General features: G+C 63.7%; 1 protein-coding gene across 1 annotated transcript in view; it reads right to left on the reverse strand.

The window, feature by feature from the left end:
• Positions 1–3,872: 3,872 nt before the first annotated feature.
• The window catches only part of KDM4B (lysine demethylase 4B), a 135,073-nt gene continuing 120,008 nt past the window's right edge, over positions 3,873–18,937 (reverse strand). The window contains 13 exon segments of the mRNA XM_055343272.1: positions 3,873–4,588; positions 5,612–5,704; positions 6,233–6,352; positions 6,684–6,835; positions 6,838–7,114; positions 10,879–10,987; positions 11,202–11,235; positions 11,238–11,256; positions 11,509–11,585; positions 13,075–13,297; positions 15,732–15,910; positions 17,930–18,050; positions 18,221–18,672. Coding sequence (XP_055199247.1) covers positions 4,412–4,588; positions 5,612–5,704; positions 6,233–6,352; positions 6,684–6,835; positions 6,838–7,114; positions 10,879–10,987; positions 11,202–11,235; positions 11,238–11,256; positions 11,509–11,585; positions 13,075–13,297; positions 15,732–15,910; positions 17,930–18,050; positions 18,221–18,672 — 2,033 coding nt within the window. The 3' untranslated portion in view covers positions 3,873–4,411.

The following is an 18,937-nucleotide window of genomic DNA, read 5'->3' on the forward strand; positions in this document are numbered from 1 at the left end:
GGTGGCAGGCGGCCGGGGGGACATGGGTGGAGGCTGGCGGGGAGGAGACTGCACAGGGGTTTCAGCACCATCACGACAGCCATGGACTGTGACAGCGGGGGTCACAGGCCGCAGAGGCCAACGGAGGCCTGTCTGCTGTCCTTCTCTGCCCTGGACACAGGTGGTGACTCGGGGGGCGGGGGACAGCCTGCAGGGCTTGACCACGGGCCACTTGCGGGTGCAGAGGCTTGGAGGCCAGAGCCCTGCCCGCCCTGCAGATGGATGATGGATGGATGGGGGGGGGTCCTTCGGTCAAAGTCCCGGAGGGGGAGGGGTGCTCAGACACAGGTGGCCTAACGGGGGGCCTTTGAGAGACGGCGGGGGTCTGGGCCCTGAGGGCTGCTCCCCCCCAGGGAAGGTAGCCACAGGGGGTGGGGGCTGCGGCCTCCCGCTTATTCTAGGTCTGAGAAGAGCACGTTTTGGTCAGTAAGGGGCCAGGTGCTGAGTATCTGTCTCCGTGGCCGGTGCTCGGCTCTGCTGCTGCAGCGCAAAAGCCACCATGGATGGGACGCCTGGGAGGCTCGGTGGTTGAGCGTCTCCCTTCGGCTCAGGGCGTGATCCTGGGGTCCCAGGATCGAGTCCCACATCGGGCTCCCCGCGTGGAGCCTGCTTCTCCCCCTGCCTGTCTCTGCCTGTCTCGCTCTGTGTCTCTCATGAATAAAAAAAACAAAAACAAAAACAAAAACAAAACAACCCACCACGGATGAGCACTAAACAAGCGCGCACAGAGGGTGCCAATAAAACTTTATTTACAAAAACAGATGGAAAGCCAGCCTGGGCCCCCCAGGCCGCCGGGCCGCGTCCTCGGACCGTGTACTCACCACGCTGTGCAGCTGCCCCGGGTCTTTCATAGGCTGTCGCTTGGGGGCTCAGATCCTTCAAACATCACCTCCCCGAAGGGCCTCCGGACGCCCTCTCGGGCCCACTTCCGTGACCGCCAGCTCGTCCCCCGTCCCTGCCTGTTCTGATCCGTGGGGGCAGGTGTCAAAGCTGCTCTGGGGTCCCCCTGCTTTCCCAAACCCCAAACTCCGGAGAAGCAGCAGCTGTCTTTCCCTTGTCCTCAGGCTTCTCTCCCGGGCCCAGTCCCCGGGCACCCTCGGCCCCGCAGGGGCTCCACACGGCCACGCACCCGCGTGGGAAGCAGCAGGTCCTCCGTGGCCAGGCCAGACACCCGGGCCAGCGGCCCCCTCCTCGGGGCGGTGGGCAGATCGTGGCTGCCAGACCCCTGGGGCGGGGGTGGGGGGATGCTGACCCAGCCAGTCAGTGCCACAGACGGGGAAACTGAGTCCTGGGGCTGTTGAGAGGACGATGGAGGCAGGGGCCCCCTGAAAAGGAGGATCTGGGAAGTGGGGTGAGGGCAGCAGTGCCCGGATGATTTTATCAAAGGAAACTGGTGCTCAGGATGCAACTACCCAGGATGCCTGCACCGGGGAGAAACTGAGGCCCAGAGATGGGCACCCCCGTGTGGGGCATCCGGTGCACACGCCCCCCCCCAAGCTGGCATCTCCTAACGGCCCCCAGACCCGTGTATGCGCCGTAGATTCATGTGGGGTCGTCGCTCAGGTCTGAGCTGGTCTCACCGCCCCCCCCCCCCCCGCACTTAGTGGTAAACCACCTTTCCAGGTGCTCAGGCCCCGGCATCCTGGTCCCAGGCTCCCCCACCCCTGCACCCCCCCCCCACTGTGGCCTCCCCACAGCAGCCACCAGAGGGCCTGCCCTTCCCTGCCCACAGCCCTCCAGGCCCCATTCCTCCCCCAGGGTCAAAGTCCCTGTCCTCCCTGGGATCCCCAAGGCCCCACGTGGTGTGTCCCCATCTCCCCTCCTCTCTCTGCCCCGGTCACATGGGCCTAGAACACACCAGGCCTGGTACCGCCCCAGGGCCTTTGCACAGACCGTGCCCGCCACGCCATCATCTCCTTCGAGACGCCCTGTGTAAAAGCCTTCCTCCCCGTCTGCTCTCTTCCTCGCCGGGCGAGCCTTACTTCCTGACTGACTGCCTCTCCCACTGCCGCTGCCTCCACGAGGGCAGAGCTCAGACCAGCTGCCCTGGTGCTGCACCCCCAGGACTTGGAGGAGCGGCACGTTCACAGGGGCAGGGGCCTGGCCGACCCCACGGTCCGGCATGCTCCTTGGCTCAGAAGTCACTGGAACCGGGAGGTCAGGGGGGCGGCGGGAGAGGGTGCCCACGGGCCCCAGACGAGCAAGGGGTGTCTCTGAGGGGGACTGGCCACCGCTGGCCCCAGCCTGGGCGGAGGGAGGGTCTGCGGCTGTGGACGGACGCAGCTGGAGCGGGAGCCCGGGGTCCAGGCCGCCCTGTCAGCCAGCACCCCCCGGGAGGCCTCACCCACACCCCGGGGCCGTGGGAGCAGCGGCCCAGGTGCCCCCACGGGGAGACTCCCGCTCCCGGCGCCCACCCAGAAATGAAGACACCGCCACGACAGCGAGCTGTAATTCGCAGTGCTCACGAGCCTTTAATTCATTATGAACCTAGAGGCAGGGGAAATTAGGCAAAAATACAGCGCATCCTTAATCTCGGGTGGGAGAAAAATCAGGGTGGGTAGGGTTTTTTGTCTTTTGTTTTTGTACATAGACACGGATATACCTTTGTGGGGAAATGCGCGTTCCCCGTGTTGAGCCGCGGCCTGTCTGCGCGTCACCCCAGACCCAGAGAGACCCTGCGGGGTGCGGCCCACCCCTGACCCGGAGGGCCAGCCCACTTCTGTTCGTTCTCTTTACAATATAAATAGCATTTTCAAACTACATATGAACACAGTGCCGGCATCTGGGCGGGGCTGCTGCATGCAGAGGGGAACCCCCACATCCCGGCTGGTGCCCCTCGGACCCCCGCCCCCGCCCTGCTCCAGGGCACCTGCCCCCCGCCCCCCACCAAGGAAATGAAAGTTCTCGGCTCATTTACATTCTTTCCGTTCTCCTTATATGGTTCTCTCTGGCCTGAAAACCATCGGAACAGTTTTTTTTTTTTTTAATTTTAATTTTAATTTTAATTTTTTTTTTTTTTTTTTTTTTTTTACACAAGCAAATTAAGCTGTCAATCCCTGGGCAGGACAGCAAGGGCCGCCGCGCTGGGGAAGGCTCCCTGGGGCATGTGGCGGGGCCCAAGCCCCTCCGAGCTCGCTCTCACGCACCCAACCCACGGCTCTCGGCTCGGGTGGCTCTCGGCTCGGGGCTGTCGGCAGCTGTTCTCTCGCTGTCCCCCGGACACACTGGTCCATGCTTCTCAAAAGGGGCACGGGACGCCCCAGCCCCCTGGGGTCCAAGGCAGGTGCCCCTACACACCTGGGGCAGCAGCCGACATGGGGGTGGGGGTGGGTGGGGGACGCCTGGGTGGCCAGAGCCTGGGGACACAGCCGGACTCAGGCCACCAGGGAGGCCTGTGTGGGTCCACGTGCCCCCTCCCCAGGTGGCCACCGGGAACAGCCAGGCCAGCCATGCTCACCCGGGGAGGGCCACGGGAGGCCGGGCGTGGGGACGCCCCGTGGCCACCGAGGCCTTCTGCAAACACTGGGGGCCTCCGCCAAGCGGGGGTTCTCAAGAGGGGAAGAAGCGAAAGATGGAGCAAACCAGGAGAGAGGGCGGTTATTTTGTGAAGGCGTGTGCAGACCCGAGGGGGGCTCGGGGGCCCTGGCGGCCAGCGGTGGCCCCCGTGGGTGCAGAGAGCGAGGACGCTGGCCAAGGAGGCGGTGCCAGCCGCCCAGACCTTCGCGGAGGCCGGGGAGAGGAGGGCCACCCTGCCGGCCTCCCAGGCACCTCCCTGCCGCTCACTCGCCGAGACAGGCAAGGTCTTAAAACATGACGAAACAAAACAAAACGGAACCCCGAAAAACGAGATGCTTTTATCTCCCTCAGCGTATCCTGGTTCTGAGAAAAAAAAATTCTGTTTTGTTTTGTTTCCTCTTTAAAGCCACAAATCTAGAAAACAATGTGGGGGATTTTTTTCCTTTTCCTCATTTTCCTTTTTTTTTTCTCGTGTTTTTTTTTTTTAAACAATAGGTATTTATAGAAAGAGCCTCACAAAGGTGATGTATGTACAGAAGTCACAATCTCAAAGGCTGCTCAGGAGGCAGGCAATGCAGTAGCACCTTTTCGAGAAGAGCTTACATGGTTTACGAATCTGAGTAGTGGGGGTGGCGCGAGTCCCCGGCCGGGCCCCCCCCCAGAGCCCGCGTGGCCCTGCTCCCTGAGTCCGGGCCGCGTGCCGGCGTCCCGCTGGCTCCTGTCGCCACGCGGAGTCGGGTGGCCCCTCGGGGGGACCGGGGTGGGAGGCGAGGACAGGAATCCACAGCAAGCACACGCCAGGGCCCGCCGCCGCCTGCCTTGCTGGGCCTCGGGGACCACCGGGCGGCCGGCTGTCCTAGAAGGGGGCCCCGGGCCGGCACTGCGCCTGCAGCAGGCTCTCCATGAACGCTAGGTAGTCCGGGTTCCGCCCTGAGTCCTCGGGGGCGCGCGGGGTGCCCACCCGCGGGCGCTTGGCGGCCTTCACCTCCTCCCCCGAGAAGGTGTTCTCCTGAGGTGCCCCCGTGCTGAGCGACTGCAGGAGACCAGACGGTACAGGGGTTAGCGCGGCGGCGGGGCGTGGGGGCCCAAGCCCCGCGTCCCCCCCGCAGTCATGGGTCGCAGCTCTACACCCCCAGGGGCCTGTGTCAGGAGGTGGGGCCCCCGTCAATGCGGTCAGGGCCCCTAAAGGAGAAAGACCCCCGGAGTCGCCCTCGCTCCAGCCGCGGGAAGACCCCAGGAGGAGGCGTCCGTGGATCGGAAGCTGTGGTCCCGGCCACCGGAGCTGCCCACACCTGGATGCCAAACGTGCAGCCTCCAGAACCGTGAGAAACGCCACCGCCGGTACCTCGGGACCCCCAGAGCGGAGCTTCGCCAGAGCAGCCCCAACAGACTGACGCGGGGGCTCTGCTCGCCCGCCCCCCCCGGGGGCCAGGGGCTAGGGGGGCCGGCCCCTGTGCCCGGGCCCTGCCTGCTGCGAGGCTCGCATGCACGGCGGGGGGGTTCACGCAGAGGCAGCGACCCGTGTCACTGTCAGAAGGCCCGGCTCTGTCTGCACCCTGCCCTTCCCCGCAGGCACCTGGGGTCTGCGGTCAGTGGTGCGACCCGCACCAGCTCTTGCTTTGAGCTCATTCACCGCCTGCCACAGCCGCCTGCTCCTCAAAACCCTGCCTTTGGATTAAACACGACAGATAGACAAGCGCAAAGGCCTGGGAGAGAAGGCCAGTCACCGTCCCTCGACCCTGGGGCCCGCTGTTCCCTTTCAGAGGGGGGAGCTGTGCAAAAGCGTTTCTGCGCTGCCACCACCCAGGCTGGAGCTCAGGCTCAGGCTCTGTGTCGGGGCGACCACCGCCGAGCACCAAGGTGGGGGGAGCTCCCGCAGGTGTGCCTCCCCCTGGCCAGGCATCACCAGCCCTGCAACCCGCCCTTCCCACGACTGACCGGGGTCCCTCCCTGGGACCAAGGACAAGGGGGAATCGAGGCTACCATGGGCCGCTTCCCTGGGGACCCCTAAGGACTTCCGGGGACAGCCCCCACCTTGCTCAGACACACCACTTACCAGCCGCGACCGGACCCTCTTGGGCAGCTCCTCGTCCAGGGTGAAGATGTCCCCACGCTTCACCATCAGCTGAGACCCATCCTCAAACTCCACCTGCAAAGGGGTGCAGTTTTCAGGAGCGGCCTCTGCTGCCTCCCACGGAGGGCACTGCTCTGGGGTGCCCAGGTCACAGAGCAAGGGCAGCGAGAGGGATGGCATGTAGGGGTGTGACAAAGAGATACGAGTGCTGGCGAAATACAGATACAGGAGAAAGCAAAACAGCTGAGGATTAGTGGCCATCAACTCCGGTTGCTGGAATGTGGGTGATTTTTTCCCAAGATTTCAGGTTCCTACATAATTTCTCTCCCACAATCATGGGAAGAAACTCACAGCCCCATAGATTAAAAAAAAAAAATCAGGAGCACTGGACTGTACACTTAAAAATGCTTAAAACAGTAAGTTTTATGTTATGAATGTTGTGTCACACACAGGGAACCGGGGAGACAGCCCTCTGGGGACAACCGAGACCTAACGAATCCTGAGCATTTACGCCAAGCAGGCGAGCATCAAGTCCCCAGCAGGAGCTGGCCAGGACCCGCCTAGCCCTCCGTCCCTCCGCCTGCAAAGCAGGGGCCCGCTCACCTGGTAGACGTGACTCGTCACCGAGGAAATGAACCTGGCCTTGTACATGTTGCCATCCGCCCACCGCAGCTCCACGAACTCCCCCTCGGGTGGGGGTCCCAGCCGGACACAGTCCCTACTCTGCAGGGGAAGAAGGTGGAGGGAGGTGAGGCCACCAGGCCCGTGGCCTCTGCTGGGCTGTAGCTCTGCCCCACGCCATGCCGGGCACTTGAACTCGTCCTGACAGGTGTTGGCAGCAAGCAGGGAGGCAAGTGGCGCTCTGGGCCTGACCTCTCCAGGTGAGCGTGTGGGTGTGGGGGCCTGGCTGCATGGGGCCACCCCGCTGCAGGCTCGCCTAGAACTTTCTGCAGAAGCCAGCAGCACCTCTCCTGCAGGGGGCCCTGGGCAACCCCACAGGGCCACCTCCCGGCTTCCCGATGGCCACCCCGTGCCTGCCCCGCGCGCTGCTCACGGTAATGCTCTCCGGGTACAGGTTGTCGCTGTAGGACCCGTCGTCAAAGTTCACTTCGTAGAAGGTCTGCGCGCTGGTGCCGATGACCCGGCACCGGTAGTAGAGCCCGTTGCGGTTCTTGGTGATGACCATCTGGCCCAAGGACACGGCCCGCAGGAACTGGACCTGGGGGAGTGGGTATGGGGCTGCGTCAGCGCGGGCGGCCGGCCGGCCGCAGGGCGGGCGGGGGCAGGCTGGGTGCTCACCGTGTGGCTCCCTGACTTGTGCTTGAAGCAGGTGATGGAGACGACGTAGGGCCAGTCGTCAGGCTCCATGAGGACCCCGGCGGCGTGGGCGCAGGTCACGTGGAAGGAGGTGGAGCAGTGCTCGCAGGAGCACTGGATGCAGGCTCCCGACACCTTCTTCATCCGTTTCCGGCAGTACACGCATTTCTGGGGGGACACAGAGGACATGGGGCTAGAAGACTCCCAGGGTGGTCTCCCTGGAACGGCCCTCAAGACCCCGGGCCGGAAGGCAGTGGCCCGCATGGCTGGATGGGTGGAGGCAGCGTGGTAAAGCCCGCAGAGCTCTGCGCGGCCAGGGGTCTTGACCGTGGTGGAGAGGCCCCCAAACCCAGCCAGCGGCTTCCTGCAGGAGCATTTCTGGATTCTTCTCCACACACCCTCTGGGTCTAGCTGCCTGGAGTAGGCACTGAAGAGTCACCCATGGGCATGTCCCTCGGCTGCAAACAGGAGCCAGGCACCCACACGCCAGCCCGGGGATGGACCCTGAGTCCACAACGCTCAGGGAGGGAACCAGACACAGGAGGCCCTGAGGCGTGTGAGTCCACGTGTGGGACACCTCCAGGACGGGCTCCTCCACGGACAGGGAGGGGACTGGGGGGGGGTGCTGGGGAAGGGGTCTGATACCTGATGGGGATGAGTTTCTTTTTGGTGAGATGGAATGTTCTGGAACTAGATCTCGGTGATGATTGCCCAACTCTGTGAATGTACTAAAAGCTACTCAACCGTATACTTTAAAATGGGGAATCCTACCTTAATTCTGAATATGGGCACCATGGAGTCACCTCCTCCACGGGGCTGCGCCCACCCCGCCAGGTCTGTGCTGTGGGGCAGCCCGACACCCCCCCACTGCCGTCACCCTGAGCATTTACTAAGCGGGCCTTTATCGCTCTGTAAACCATGTTCAAAAGCCAGATAAGCCGCGCAGCAAAGGGCGCCGCAGGAGCGCGCCCGCCGCCGATCGATGGCAACGAGATCTCATTATTAAACTGTCAATACCTAATCCCGCCAGCCTGCGGGGACGGCGCGGACACCGTGGGCGGGAGCTGCGTTAACCCTCCAGTACTGGGCCTCCTCCGCGGGGAAGGGACTGTGCAGGGAGGCACCAGCCCCGGGGCGGGGAGCGGAGGCCCCCCCGCGGAGTCAGAGCCCCCCCCCCCCCCCCCCGCCGACCCCGCGGTGCAGGCCCAGGGGAAGCCAAGGGCTGGGCCCGACAGCAGGAAGGTTTCAGCCCGGGCATGGTACCCTTCATCCGGAGCTTCTGCATCAGTTAGGATGCCCCCTGCCCCACAGTGTGCCTTCAGTTGGGAGCCCCCTGGGGCTGGGCGTCTGGGTCTCCCCTGGAGGCTGCAGCAGGGGGTGCAGGGAGGGCAGCAGAGGTCGGTGGAGAGTGGGGTTCTGCAGGAGCCAGGGGTCACAGACGGGTGCAACGCTGGTCAGTAGGCTGCTCCCACCTGCAGACCCCCCTCCAGGTCCTATGTCCTCAGCCTGCCCCTTGTGCCCACCCACCAACCTGCTTTGGCAAATGCCCACCCTCCCTCCAGTGCTCCGCCTCACGGCAGGGCCGGCAAGAGGGCCTGCCCCCCACCAGCCCTGCTGCAGTAGCCCCGTAAGCTGATCTTTCCCACTCAGAGGCCCGACCCGACCTCAAAGTTCCTCCGGGGATCAGCCCAGCCTGGCAACGGGGGTGAGCACAGACACTAATCCTGCTGACCCGACAGGCAATCGGGGCCTGGGCCACGGTACACACGGGCCACCCCACTAGACAGGACACCCGCAGCGCCCAGGGCCAGAAGCCAGGCAGTCGTGGGGACAGACAGGAGGACAGATGAGCAGGAGGGGCCACCCCTGAGCCCGTGGCCAGCACGTGGCCCTGGGAGGTGGGCGGGCGGTCGGGTAAGCAGGAGTTAACTGCCGGCTTCCTTGCGAGGCTCCATTAGGCAGTACAAGTAAGCCTCATGTAGAAGGATTTTTAATTCATCGTTACAAGTGCTGGTAATGAAGAGGCTGCAAGCTGGAAATGTCAGATGATCCATAAAGCGTCTGGGAGGGAGGATCTATCACGCGCGCCGCGAGCCGCGCCATCACTCCACCTGAATAATGAAGTCTTTCACGCCGCGTTCCTGGAGGATCACCTGCAGGCCCTCGTCCTAATCACCTGTCTGCAGCCGTGAGGCAGGCGCTGGCCTGGCGCTGGCCGCCCTGTGCTCCATGGCCCAGGGCCCCCGCCCCTCCTGCACGGGCTCCCTCCGGCTGTCCCCCCAACCCTGCGAGGGAGCCCCACACCCATGGGCTCTGAGCACCACATCCCACAGGACTCCTCACAAGGCCCATGCCCCAAGCCCCCTTGGCCTCCTGCCCGCCTGCAGCCTTGGGGGAATGACACCCCTGGGACCACCCAGGCGGCCGGATGCGGTCAGGTGCCATGAGACACATCCCTGTCAGAGCCACTACGCACATTCCCGCAGCAAAGCTGTGAACTGGCGGCAATGATGGGCCTGGGAGCAGGAGCCGGTGCACGCATGGCCCAACCAGCGCCGGATGGCTGGGCCCAGTTAATGCCACCACGCAGGAGGCCATGGGCCACCTGACTTACAGATGGGAAGGCTGAGGCACATGGAGGTCAAGGGGTCTGCCCAAAGTCTCGTGGCTGGCCCATGGCTGCGCACAGTCACACTCTGCCCACCCTGCCTGCTGCCCCAGGGGCTCCCCCAGGGTGACGTCCTCAGCAAGAGGAGGTGGCATGAGCCTCAGGGCCACACTCCACCCAAGTCCAGTCCCCTCCTTGCAGCGGGACGTGCAATGAGCATCAAGAGGAGCCGGTTACAGAATTCCTGCAACCAAGCAGCGAAGAAAAGCAGCCTCCAATTTACAAATTAGCAAAGAACCTAAGTAGATATTTTTCCAAAGAAGACATCCAGATAGGTGGCCCACGGGCACATGAAAAAGATGCTCACCATCACTCATCGCCAGGGAAATGCAAATCAAAACCACAGTGAGAGACCACCTCAGCCCTGTCAGGGTGGCTGACATCAACAGGAAACCACAGGGGTCGGCGAGGACGTGGACAGAGGGGAGCCCTGTCGCACTGCTTGTGGGGATGCGAACTGATGCGGCCACTCTGGAGGGCAGTACGGAGGTTCCTCGAAAACTCAGAACCACTGGGGGTGCCTGGCTGGCCCAGGGGTAGAGCATCCAACTCTTGGGTCTCAGCAGTGTGCATTCGAGTCCCGAGTTGGGTACAGAGAGTACTTAAAATTAAAGAAAATAGAACCACCATACGATCGAGGAACTCCACTACAGGGTGTTTACCCAAAGGAAATGAGAACAGGACCTCAGGAGGCATCTGCACCCCCGTGTCCACGCAGCATTATGTGCAGTGGCCAAGACACAGAAGCGGCCAAGTGTCCATCAGCGGAGGAACGGGTAAGGACATATGGCGTGGCCACACGATGGACTACTACCCAGCTGCAAAAAGAAGCAAATCCTGCCATGGGACGGACCTTGAGGACGTCACCCACAGAGAGGAACTGACCCAGAAGGACGTGTCCCGCATAACCCCAGTCCCGGGTGCAGAAAGCAGAGTGGAGGCTGGGGGGAGGGGGCAGTGGCGGCTCAATGTGTGTAAAGCCAGTCATGCTCTGCTGTCCGTGCCGCGGCGGCGTGCCACAGTTAGCAGCGTGGGACAGTGCTGGGAGGCTGTCAGGGTAGATGTCAGGGTTATTAGAAAAGCCGGGGAGGGGGAGTGCAGCTTCCCCCATGTGGGCGGGCGCGGAGAGCACCCACTGCTTGGTGGCTCCCGAGAAAAGAAACCGGTTCGGTGGAACTGAAGTCCACGGCACCAGCCGGCCCACGCCCACACCCCGGCCCACACCCACACCCCCACCCCGGGGCCAAGACGCCCGGGCACCTACCAGCTTCCACCGCTGCTCGGGGATGGCGCTGATGTCCACGGGGTGGCGCTCCATCACGTTCAGGAAACGCACTTCGGGGACCGCGATGGCACAGATCACATGGATCCACCTGGTGGCACGGGGGCAGGCTGGGGTCAGGGCTCAGGGTGCTCCCTGCCCCCGGCCCGCCCCTGCGCCCCACGCCGCCACCGCTGTCACTGCCGCCAGCTGGGGCTTACAGGACGGGACCTTAGTGATGTGCTGGGCGAGCTGCTTCTCCAGGTCCCCCCACCGCTGCCCCCACACCTCAGGTCTGCACACCCAGGGGGAGACCCTCCACCCACCTCCGGTCGGTGGTCTTCTGTAGGGCTCCTCCCGGAGGTTGCAGAGACAGCACTCCTGCGGGAACCAGACGGCCATGGGGTGAGGGTGTGCAGGGCAGGGCTGCCACCTGTCTGTCCCCGTCCCCGGGGCCTGTTCCAGGAAGGGACTGGCCTGGGCAGGGCGTGCATCAGGAGTGCAAGGGCTTCCTGCACTGCCCAGGGGAAGAAACGGAGACCCAGCCAGCCTGGGGTCACCCCAGCGACCAGCCGGGAGCCCCCACAGCCTCAGCGGCTTTCAGAGCGCCACCCAGCTGCAAGGGCGAGTTACCGCAGTCCAGGCGTGTGCCGTGCAGCGGGAACACGTCCAGCCCTCGTTGACCAGCTCGGGGCGGATGCCATAGCAACCTGCAAGATGGGGGGTGCGGCTGAGACGGGGCGGCATCTGCTGCCAGGCCGCGCAGAGCTGCCGGGCCTCCTGGAATTCGGGGGCAGCATTTAGGGCAATTGCTTTCCCCGCCCTCTCCTCCTGAATCCAGGCCACTGCGCACAGCAGGATGGCCTGGAAATGGTTTGTTTGCAACTCCGGTAGGGGTAGGGGGAGGGAGAGGGGGCCCCCCGCCGGGGCTGCTTAGCCCGGGCAGCCCTTGCTGTCTCCAGTCTAGTCTAAGAGGCCCTGCCCGGGCTCTGCAGGCCAGGCAAGGCTGGGAAGCCGGGACAGTAACCCAGCAGCTGTACACGATGCCCAGTGGGCCTCAGGGACACTGCGTTCAGGCCGGGCCCTGTGTTCAGGCAAAATCACTACTTATGAATCATCCAGGTGGTTTGCTTAGAAAAGAGGCAGGGCAGAGGGCCAAGAGGCCGTGCCCTGGAGCGAGGGCCATGCCTCACCCCCGGGGTCACCATCCAGCAGTTCCTCGCCAGCTGGGATCCTGTCACCTGGCAGACGGGGGCTCTGCTGGCTGGAGTGGGCCGTGCCAGTGCCACAGGGTCCCAGGGAAACACGGCAGAACAGCAGGGGAGCAGAAAGTGTCCCTACAGAAGCCCCACAAGACAGCCTGAGCCCGGCCCCCCCTGCTCTGAGCCCTGGGGGCACTTGGCCAAGGTTGGGGCCCAGTGGGGGCCAGACTCCGGGAAGAAGAGGGGGCTCCACCTCACTCCAGGGCCCGGTCTCTAGGAACTATGCTGAGCTTCTGCTCCCGGGCTCATCCCCACCTGCACAGCCCGATTCAGGCCCCTCCAGACGTCTGTCTGGTGGGCTCAGCCTGGGCCTGCCCTGCCATCCCCCAGGAGCCTGCCCACCCAGGAGCACATCTCACACCTGGACCCAGCAAGGCAGGGCGGACAGGCTCCCAGCCAGGGGACAAGATGAGCTCTGGGCAGGCCTCTGCAGGGGCTGGATGGAGACCTAGCTTCCCTCCTGTCCCGGCAGCTCATTCCCGCACCTGCTGCCCCAATGCCTGAGAAGGGGGCACACATCCATTTTCTTGTCTCCAGCTAAGTCGGGCCCTCAGGCTTTGGGAGAGAGTGATCGCCCACGGCAAAGAGAGATCGGACCCCCAAGACCACTCTAGAATCTCAGCTTTATCATCAACTCGGACTCTTGCCCCAAAGTGCGGAGTTTGGAAGCCTCACAGCACTTTCAAATCAGGCGATGGGCACTTCATTTCTTCCCGCCGCTGCCAGAACCCAGAGGGGAGGACAGGCCTCAGTGGAACCGTCAGAACCAGCCAGGGGAAAGGCTGCCCAGGTCCTGTGACACCCCAAAGCAGCAGCCCAGAGGGAAGGGGCTTGCTGGCTCCAGAGCCGAGTGTGGCCACCAGGGACGGTGAAGCAGGGGGTGCCACAGACCCCACAGCTCTCCCCCACCGGCTGCCGGCCCGGACCCAGTACTCACTGGCATGGACCTGCAGGCAGCACTTGGCACAGGCAATCAGCAGGCTGGTCCCGTCGTCTCCGATGTAGGAGTTGGCAGGGAGGGGCTCCGTGTTCTCACCGCTGGAGGTGAAGCACATCTCGGGGATCAGTGGCCGGGTCTTCTGGCCACTTTTGGAAGGAGGAGCAGCCGAGGGACCCTCCCCGAGTGAGGCCTGGGGAGCCTCCTTCTCAGTCTGTAGGGACTGCAGGAGGAGGGGGCTGCCTTCAGTGGGGAGACACCTGATGCAGGCAAACCAGGCTGGGCACCACGGCCATCCTTACTCTGCCCTCTGCCCGCCCCTTATGCGGCCTCTTCCTCTAAATACCCTCCCCCCTCCAGCCTGCTCTTCACTGTTCCCTGCAGTTGCCCCATCCCACCCTCCCAGCCCTCAACCCTGACCCAAGAACCCTCAAGAGATCCTCCTCAAACACAGACCCTGTCCTGCCCCTGCTGAAAACCCTCCCATTTAGGGTCACATTGGCACGGACACTGTCCTGCTGCCCTCATGCCCCTCGATCATTCTGCTCCAACCACACCAGCCTCCTCGCTCTGCCTCCAACACCCCAGGAGCCAGGCACCATGCTGCCCCAAGGCCTTTGCATGTACCATTCTCACTACCAGGAACATTCAGATGTCTGTTCGTATAGGCTCTAGAGGCCAGCCCGCCACCTCTGCTGTGTGCTCTGTGGTCCTGACCAGCACCTGCCACTGTCTACTCTGTGAACCTATACGGGTGTTCTCCCTACCTCTGATGTATGCCCCATAAAGGCTGTACCCCAGTCCTCACTGACCCCCCAGGCCCCATCACATGAACAGAGGATGCCAGTGGCACCAGGTCCAGCACCCTCCAGGCCTGTCTCAGGACAGCGGGATTCCCTGTACCCACAGGGGAGTGGCAGGGAGACTCTGCACAGCTCCTGACCCAGGAGGGAAAAGCTCCGCTGGGTACACCCCACCTGGCACCTCAAGCTAAGGGACCAGCTGATTCCCAAACAGGCAGAAGGCCCAGCAAGGATTCTTCTCAGCCTCATGGGACAAGTGGGGCCTGGCCCCGGACCCCAAGGGCTCTGGCAGCAGAATGCCACCGGAACTGTGGGTGCAGTGAAGTTTAGCCACTGGGCACAAGGAGATTTGTGTCTCAAGCTGAGCTCCCAGCACCCTGACTCCCAGTCCCAGCAGCACTAACAAGGGACACGCCTGGAGAAGACGTCTGTGTTCTGTCCTGGAGATGGCGCTCCAGGCAGCGCTAAGCAGCCGTGCCTTAGACAAGCACACTGGCCTCCGCTAGCCTTGGTGTGGGGCACAGATCTCGGGGTGGGGGTGCTTAGCTAAGTGGGTACTAGGCTAGGCGCCAGGGATGCAGAATCAACTGAGTCCATCCTCCAGGGACTCACAGTCCAAGGGCAGATAATCACAGATGGAGCAAGAGCAGAGGTGGTGGGAGACACTGGGGTGTGGTGTGCCCAGGGACAGCAGATCCAGGAGGGCTTCATGGAAGAGACGGCAACTGAAGAGACTCAAAGAATGAACAGAAATCTGTCTGGCAGGGCACCTGGGTGGCCCAGTGGTTGAGTGTTTGCCTTCACTCAGGGCATGATCCCCCGGTCCCAGGATTGAGTCCTGCAATGGGCCCCCTGCAGGGAGCCTGATTCTCCCTCTGCCTCTGTCTCTGCCTCTCTGTGTGTGTCTGACTCTCGTGAATAAATAAATAAAATATTTAAAAAAGAAAAAAAATAAATCTGGCAAGAGAGGGGGCTGGTGAGGTTGGATGGGACGGACCCTGGCGGTCAGCATGGACCACGCTGTGGCTGTGGGCATGGCGCGGGGCATCCTGCGAGTCTGGGGCCTGCAGTGAGCCTGGTGGAGTTTTCAGCCAGGAGCACATGGCCAGAGCAGCCTCCAGAACACGTGCCCGGGCTTCAGTGGGGCACCAACAGAAAGGGCTCCTGCCAGGGCAGGTGAGGGAGGAAAGATCTAGAAGGCAGATTAGGATTGGGGAGGAGCCACAGGGAGGAACCAGAGGTTGAGAGGGCGGGACCTGGTGGCTGGCGGCCCAGGACAGAGGGTGGGGAGAGGCCAGGTCCCCAACTTGGGAAACACAGGACAGAACCGGGCCCAGGTGGGAATGAGTGCAGGGCGGGGGTGCCTGGCTCGGCAGAGGCCACCTGGGGTTCCTCGCCGGTCCGTCTTGGTGGGGGGAGCAGGGCTGCTGCCCTGGCCCCAGTCTGCCTCTCACAGCCCAGCCTCGCGCTGCTCCTGGCAGGTCGAGGGGCTTGCAGGGGACAGCCCCTCTGCCTGCCTCCATGCCAGTGCCCCCCAACCGGCTGCTGTGCTCACATGCCTGTGAATAAGTCACTTTCTGGTAAAACTCAGAAACCAGGCTCTCTCTCGTCCCTGCAGCCCTTCCGAGGGAGCCTCGACTTCACGTGCCCAGGACTGCCAAGGGCATGCACCTGTGACCCCTTGGCTGTCCTGCCTGTCAGGTCAGGTGGCCCGTCAGGCCAGGCTCTGTGCACGGATCTCACTGCAGTTCCCGCAGCAAAGGGCTTCTTGGTTTCCACCCCCCTCCCCCCGCCCGGAAATCCCCCAGGCAGAGCAAACGCCCGGAGCGCACGTAGACGCAGGCCGGCACCCACCTGGCTGTAAGGGTAGAAGAGGGTGCAGATGGCGCAGTAGGGCTCTGTGAGCGCGGCCGCCGCGTTGAACTTCCTCTCGGCCTGGAAACTGGCAGCCTTGTTCTTCCACTGCAGTGAGAGCAAAGACCTCAAGGCCTCGGGGTCACTCACGTCTTCCTCCCCGGAGAAAGGGAAGGCTTCTAGAGGAAAACAGGAGGGCGGGAGGGGACGGAGAGAAACCTCGGCATGGCTGGAGGCCCTGAGGAACCTTTCCTTCCCCGCCCTCCGGGGCCTTTACTGCTGCACACAGGCGGGGGTGACAGGTCCCCAGTTCTCTGGCCATGGCCGTGGCGGGGCTGGCTCAGCCTCCGCGAGCTCAATGGAGCTGAGCCAGGGGTGCGTCTGGGAGTCGAGGAGGGGGTAAGGGTACTCCAACACACTCCAGTGACTTAGCATCACCACCAAGATGAAAGCCACCAACATGTGTCCCCCCACCCCACCTGTCACCTGTCCCGGCTGGCCCCTGCTGGCCTCAGGTACCAGCCAGCCACACCCCAACCCCCCGATGTCCTGTTACTGTATCTCCTGAGGACACAGGGCTGAGCTTCAGTGCCCCGCAGGAGGCTGCCCTGAGAAGTGGGGGCTCATTTCTGAGGCCTTGACCTTTGTGGCAGCTGGGCCGGCAAGGCACGGTGGGAAGAGAAAGCAGGAGCCTGGAGTCCTGGGTATGGGACTCAGGACTCACGACAGTGAGGGGGAGGTCAGCGCAGACCCCCTGGGATGGACGTGCAGATCCTCTATGGCCTTGGGGGACTGGGCCTAACTCGGGCCAGGACTGTTCTGTCTGAGCAAGCCCCCGGCAGGCCCTGGCTCCCAGCAGGCGACAAGAGCTGCTCGCCTGCCTCCCGTCACACCAAAGATCGCAGGACACACACTGGGCTCTGGGAGGCCTTGGAGGCACCTTCTAGAAATGATGTAACAGCCCTTAGCTGCCTGCAGGGCTCCGGTTGCCTCCAGCCCTCCTATAAGCTCCCTCTACTCTTAGGGGCTCTGGCTCTGCGATCCCAGAAGCTTCCAGAATCCCTCCTCGCCCTAGCCCTCAAATCTGACTCAGTATGAAAGGAGCCATCCAGATGACTTGCAAAATCCACGTGCATCTTACACGAAAGGCTGAAGCTGGCTCAGCAGGATTTTCCCAAGAGGCCGTGCCTCTGGCTCTCAGCGGCATCCCGGCCCCCAGCTCCACAGGGCGCGTGCTCCGGTCTCCCCGCAGCCGCCAAGGGCCAGGGCTCAGCGGCAGGAAGAGGCCACCAAGGGAGCGGCCCGGCCACAGGTCAGGTCATGAGCGGCTCTGGTAGTGGCTGCGCCCCTGCTCCTCCAGGCAGCGTGGTGCTGCTCCCGCACGCGGGGCACGGGGGTGGCAGAGCCAGGACGTCCCCCAGCCCGCACAGCCCTGCGATCCTCTAACTCTGAGTCATTTCCCAAACTCCAATGCGGGGGTGCGGCCGGCACAACCACGTCCTTCTCTCTCGCCCGCTGGCCCGCCCTACGAGTGTCCCGGGGCCTACTGGGCACCAGGCCTTCCCAGCAGATCTGGAGCCCGACAGAGAAGGCATGGCCCGCACCTGCCTTGGGGGCCAACTAGGGATGTGGGTGTGTGGGGGCCGCGGGGGAGCCAGCCCAGGCCTGGGGTGGGAGCCTCTGGCGAGAACAGAGTCCACTCTGCTTCCACAAGACGCGCAGGGGCAGGAGAGGTTCTTGCAGAGCATGACAGCAGGTGCGCGGCAGAGGCCACAGCCTCAAACAGCAGCGCGAGCGGTAACCCAGCCTCAGCATGCCCGGCACCCGGCACGGGCTCAGCACCACGCGGCGTGCCTTCTAGGCACTGGCTCCCTGCACCTTCCTGGCAGGGCGCCTCTCGAGACTGGCAGCCCCCACTCTACAGATAGGGAAACTGAGGCACACCAAGGTAACCGGCACCATGGTCTTGGGCTCTGGGCGGCAGGCTCTGGTCTGAGCCCCAGTGACCTGTAGCCAGCCCCTCACAGGCCGTGTTCGTTTCAAGCTCTGGGACCAGCACAAAGCAAGCACCCCAAGGTGGGAAACAGGGCAGATGGGATGGGGGCCGTGCCTCGGGAGGCCCTGCGGGGAGCACTGTGGGCGGGGTGGGGGCAGCCTGGCCTGACGGTCCATGCAGGGGAAGAGTCTGGGGGCCTCACCCTCGTCACTTGAGGCCTCCTGCTTGACCACGGTCAGTGGGGAGCGGGTGGGCGGCTTGCCCAGGGGGTGACGCCGGCTCTTCTTGATCTCCATCTTCAACTTGGAGAACGTGGCTGGTGCCTGAAAGCAGAACAGGGGCGTCTGCAGAGAGCCCGGCCCATGAGGGCAGAGTGGTGCCTGGCCCCCCAGCGGGCATGTCCCCAATCATGGGTGCAAGGCCCCAGGAGGGGGTTGCCGGAGCACAGGGCAGGTGGGATCCCCAGGCCCCAGGGACCTCCACTGGGCCCTACCTGCACCTCGCCGGCTCTGCTTTCCTCCTCGGGACCCGTCAGCTCCATGGGGGCCGCCTGTTCCTTCCAGGTGGGGCCCCTCTGGGCAAAGTGCTCAAAGGCCTGCTGGCAGGACACGCGGCCCTTGTCACACCCCGTGCTGGGCCGCGGCACCACGTACAGCATGGGGATGATGGGGCGCGGCTTCACCTCTGGCTCCTCGCCAGGTGCCTCGGGGGGCACGACGTTGAGAGGTGGTGGTGGGGGGGTCTCCTCAGCCGGCACGGAGCCTGGGGCCAGGATCGGGAGCTCCAGTGGGGGTGGCAGCCTGGGCGCCTCCTCGGCGGGGAACTGGGTGGGCAGGGGTGGCGGCAGCTGGGGCAAGAGGGGGTGGTGGGGATGCGGGGGGCCATAGCTCTTCTTCTTTCTGTCGCTCCTGGCCTTGGCCAGCCGCAGCTTGCCCCTCCCATCTTCTGTGGGGAAAGAGGAAAGACGGTCAGAGGTGGGGCCAGCAGCCATGCGTCCCGCGAGCCCCCCAGCCGAGGCAGGACACGACCTTCCCCTCCAAACACACGCTTCCCACCAGCTCAAACTGTTACCCAGGTGGCCAGAAACCAGTCATGCCCGAGCCTGGGGTGGCCCCAGTCCCCGCCCTCCGGGGTCTGCCAAGTGCTCAAAGGGCCTTCTGGAATTAAATGGTAAGAAAGCAGCTGGGAAGAGCTGCTTGTGGTTCTGGGC

Source organism: Nyctereutes procyonoides, unplaced genomic scaffold (genome assembly GCF_905146905.1).
Source record: "Nyctereutes procyonoides isolate TBG_1078 unplaced genomic scaffold, NYPRO_anot_genome, whole genome shotgun sequence".
Lineage (NCBI taxonomy): Eukaryota > Metazoa > Chordata > Mammalia > Carnivora > Canidae > Nyctereutes > Nyctereutes procyonoides.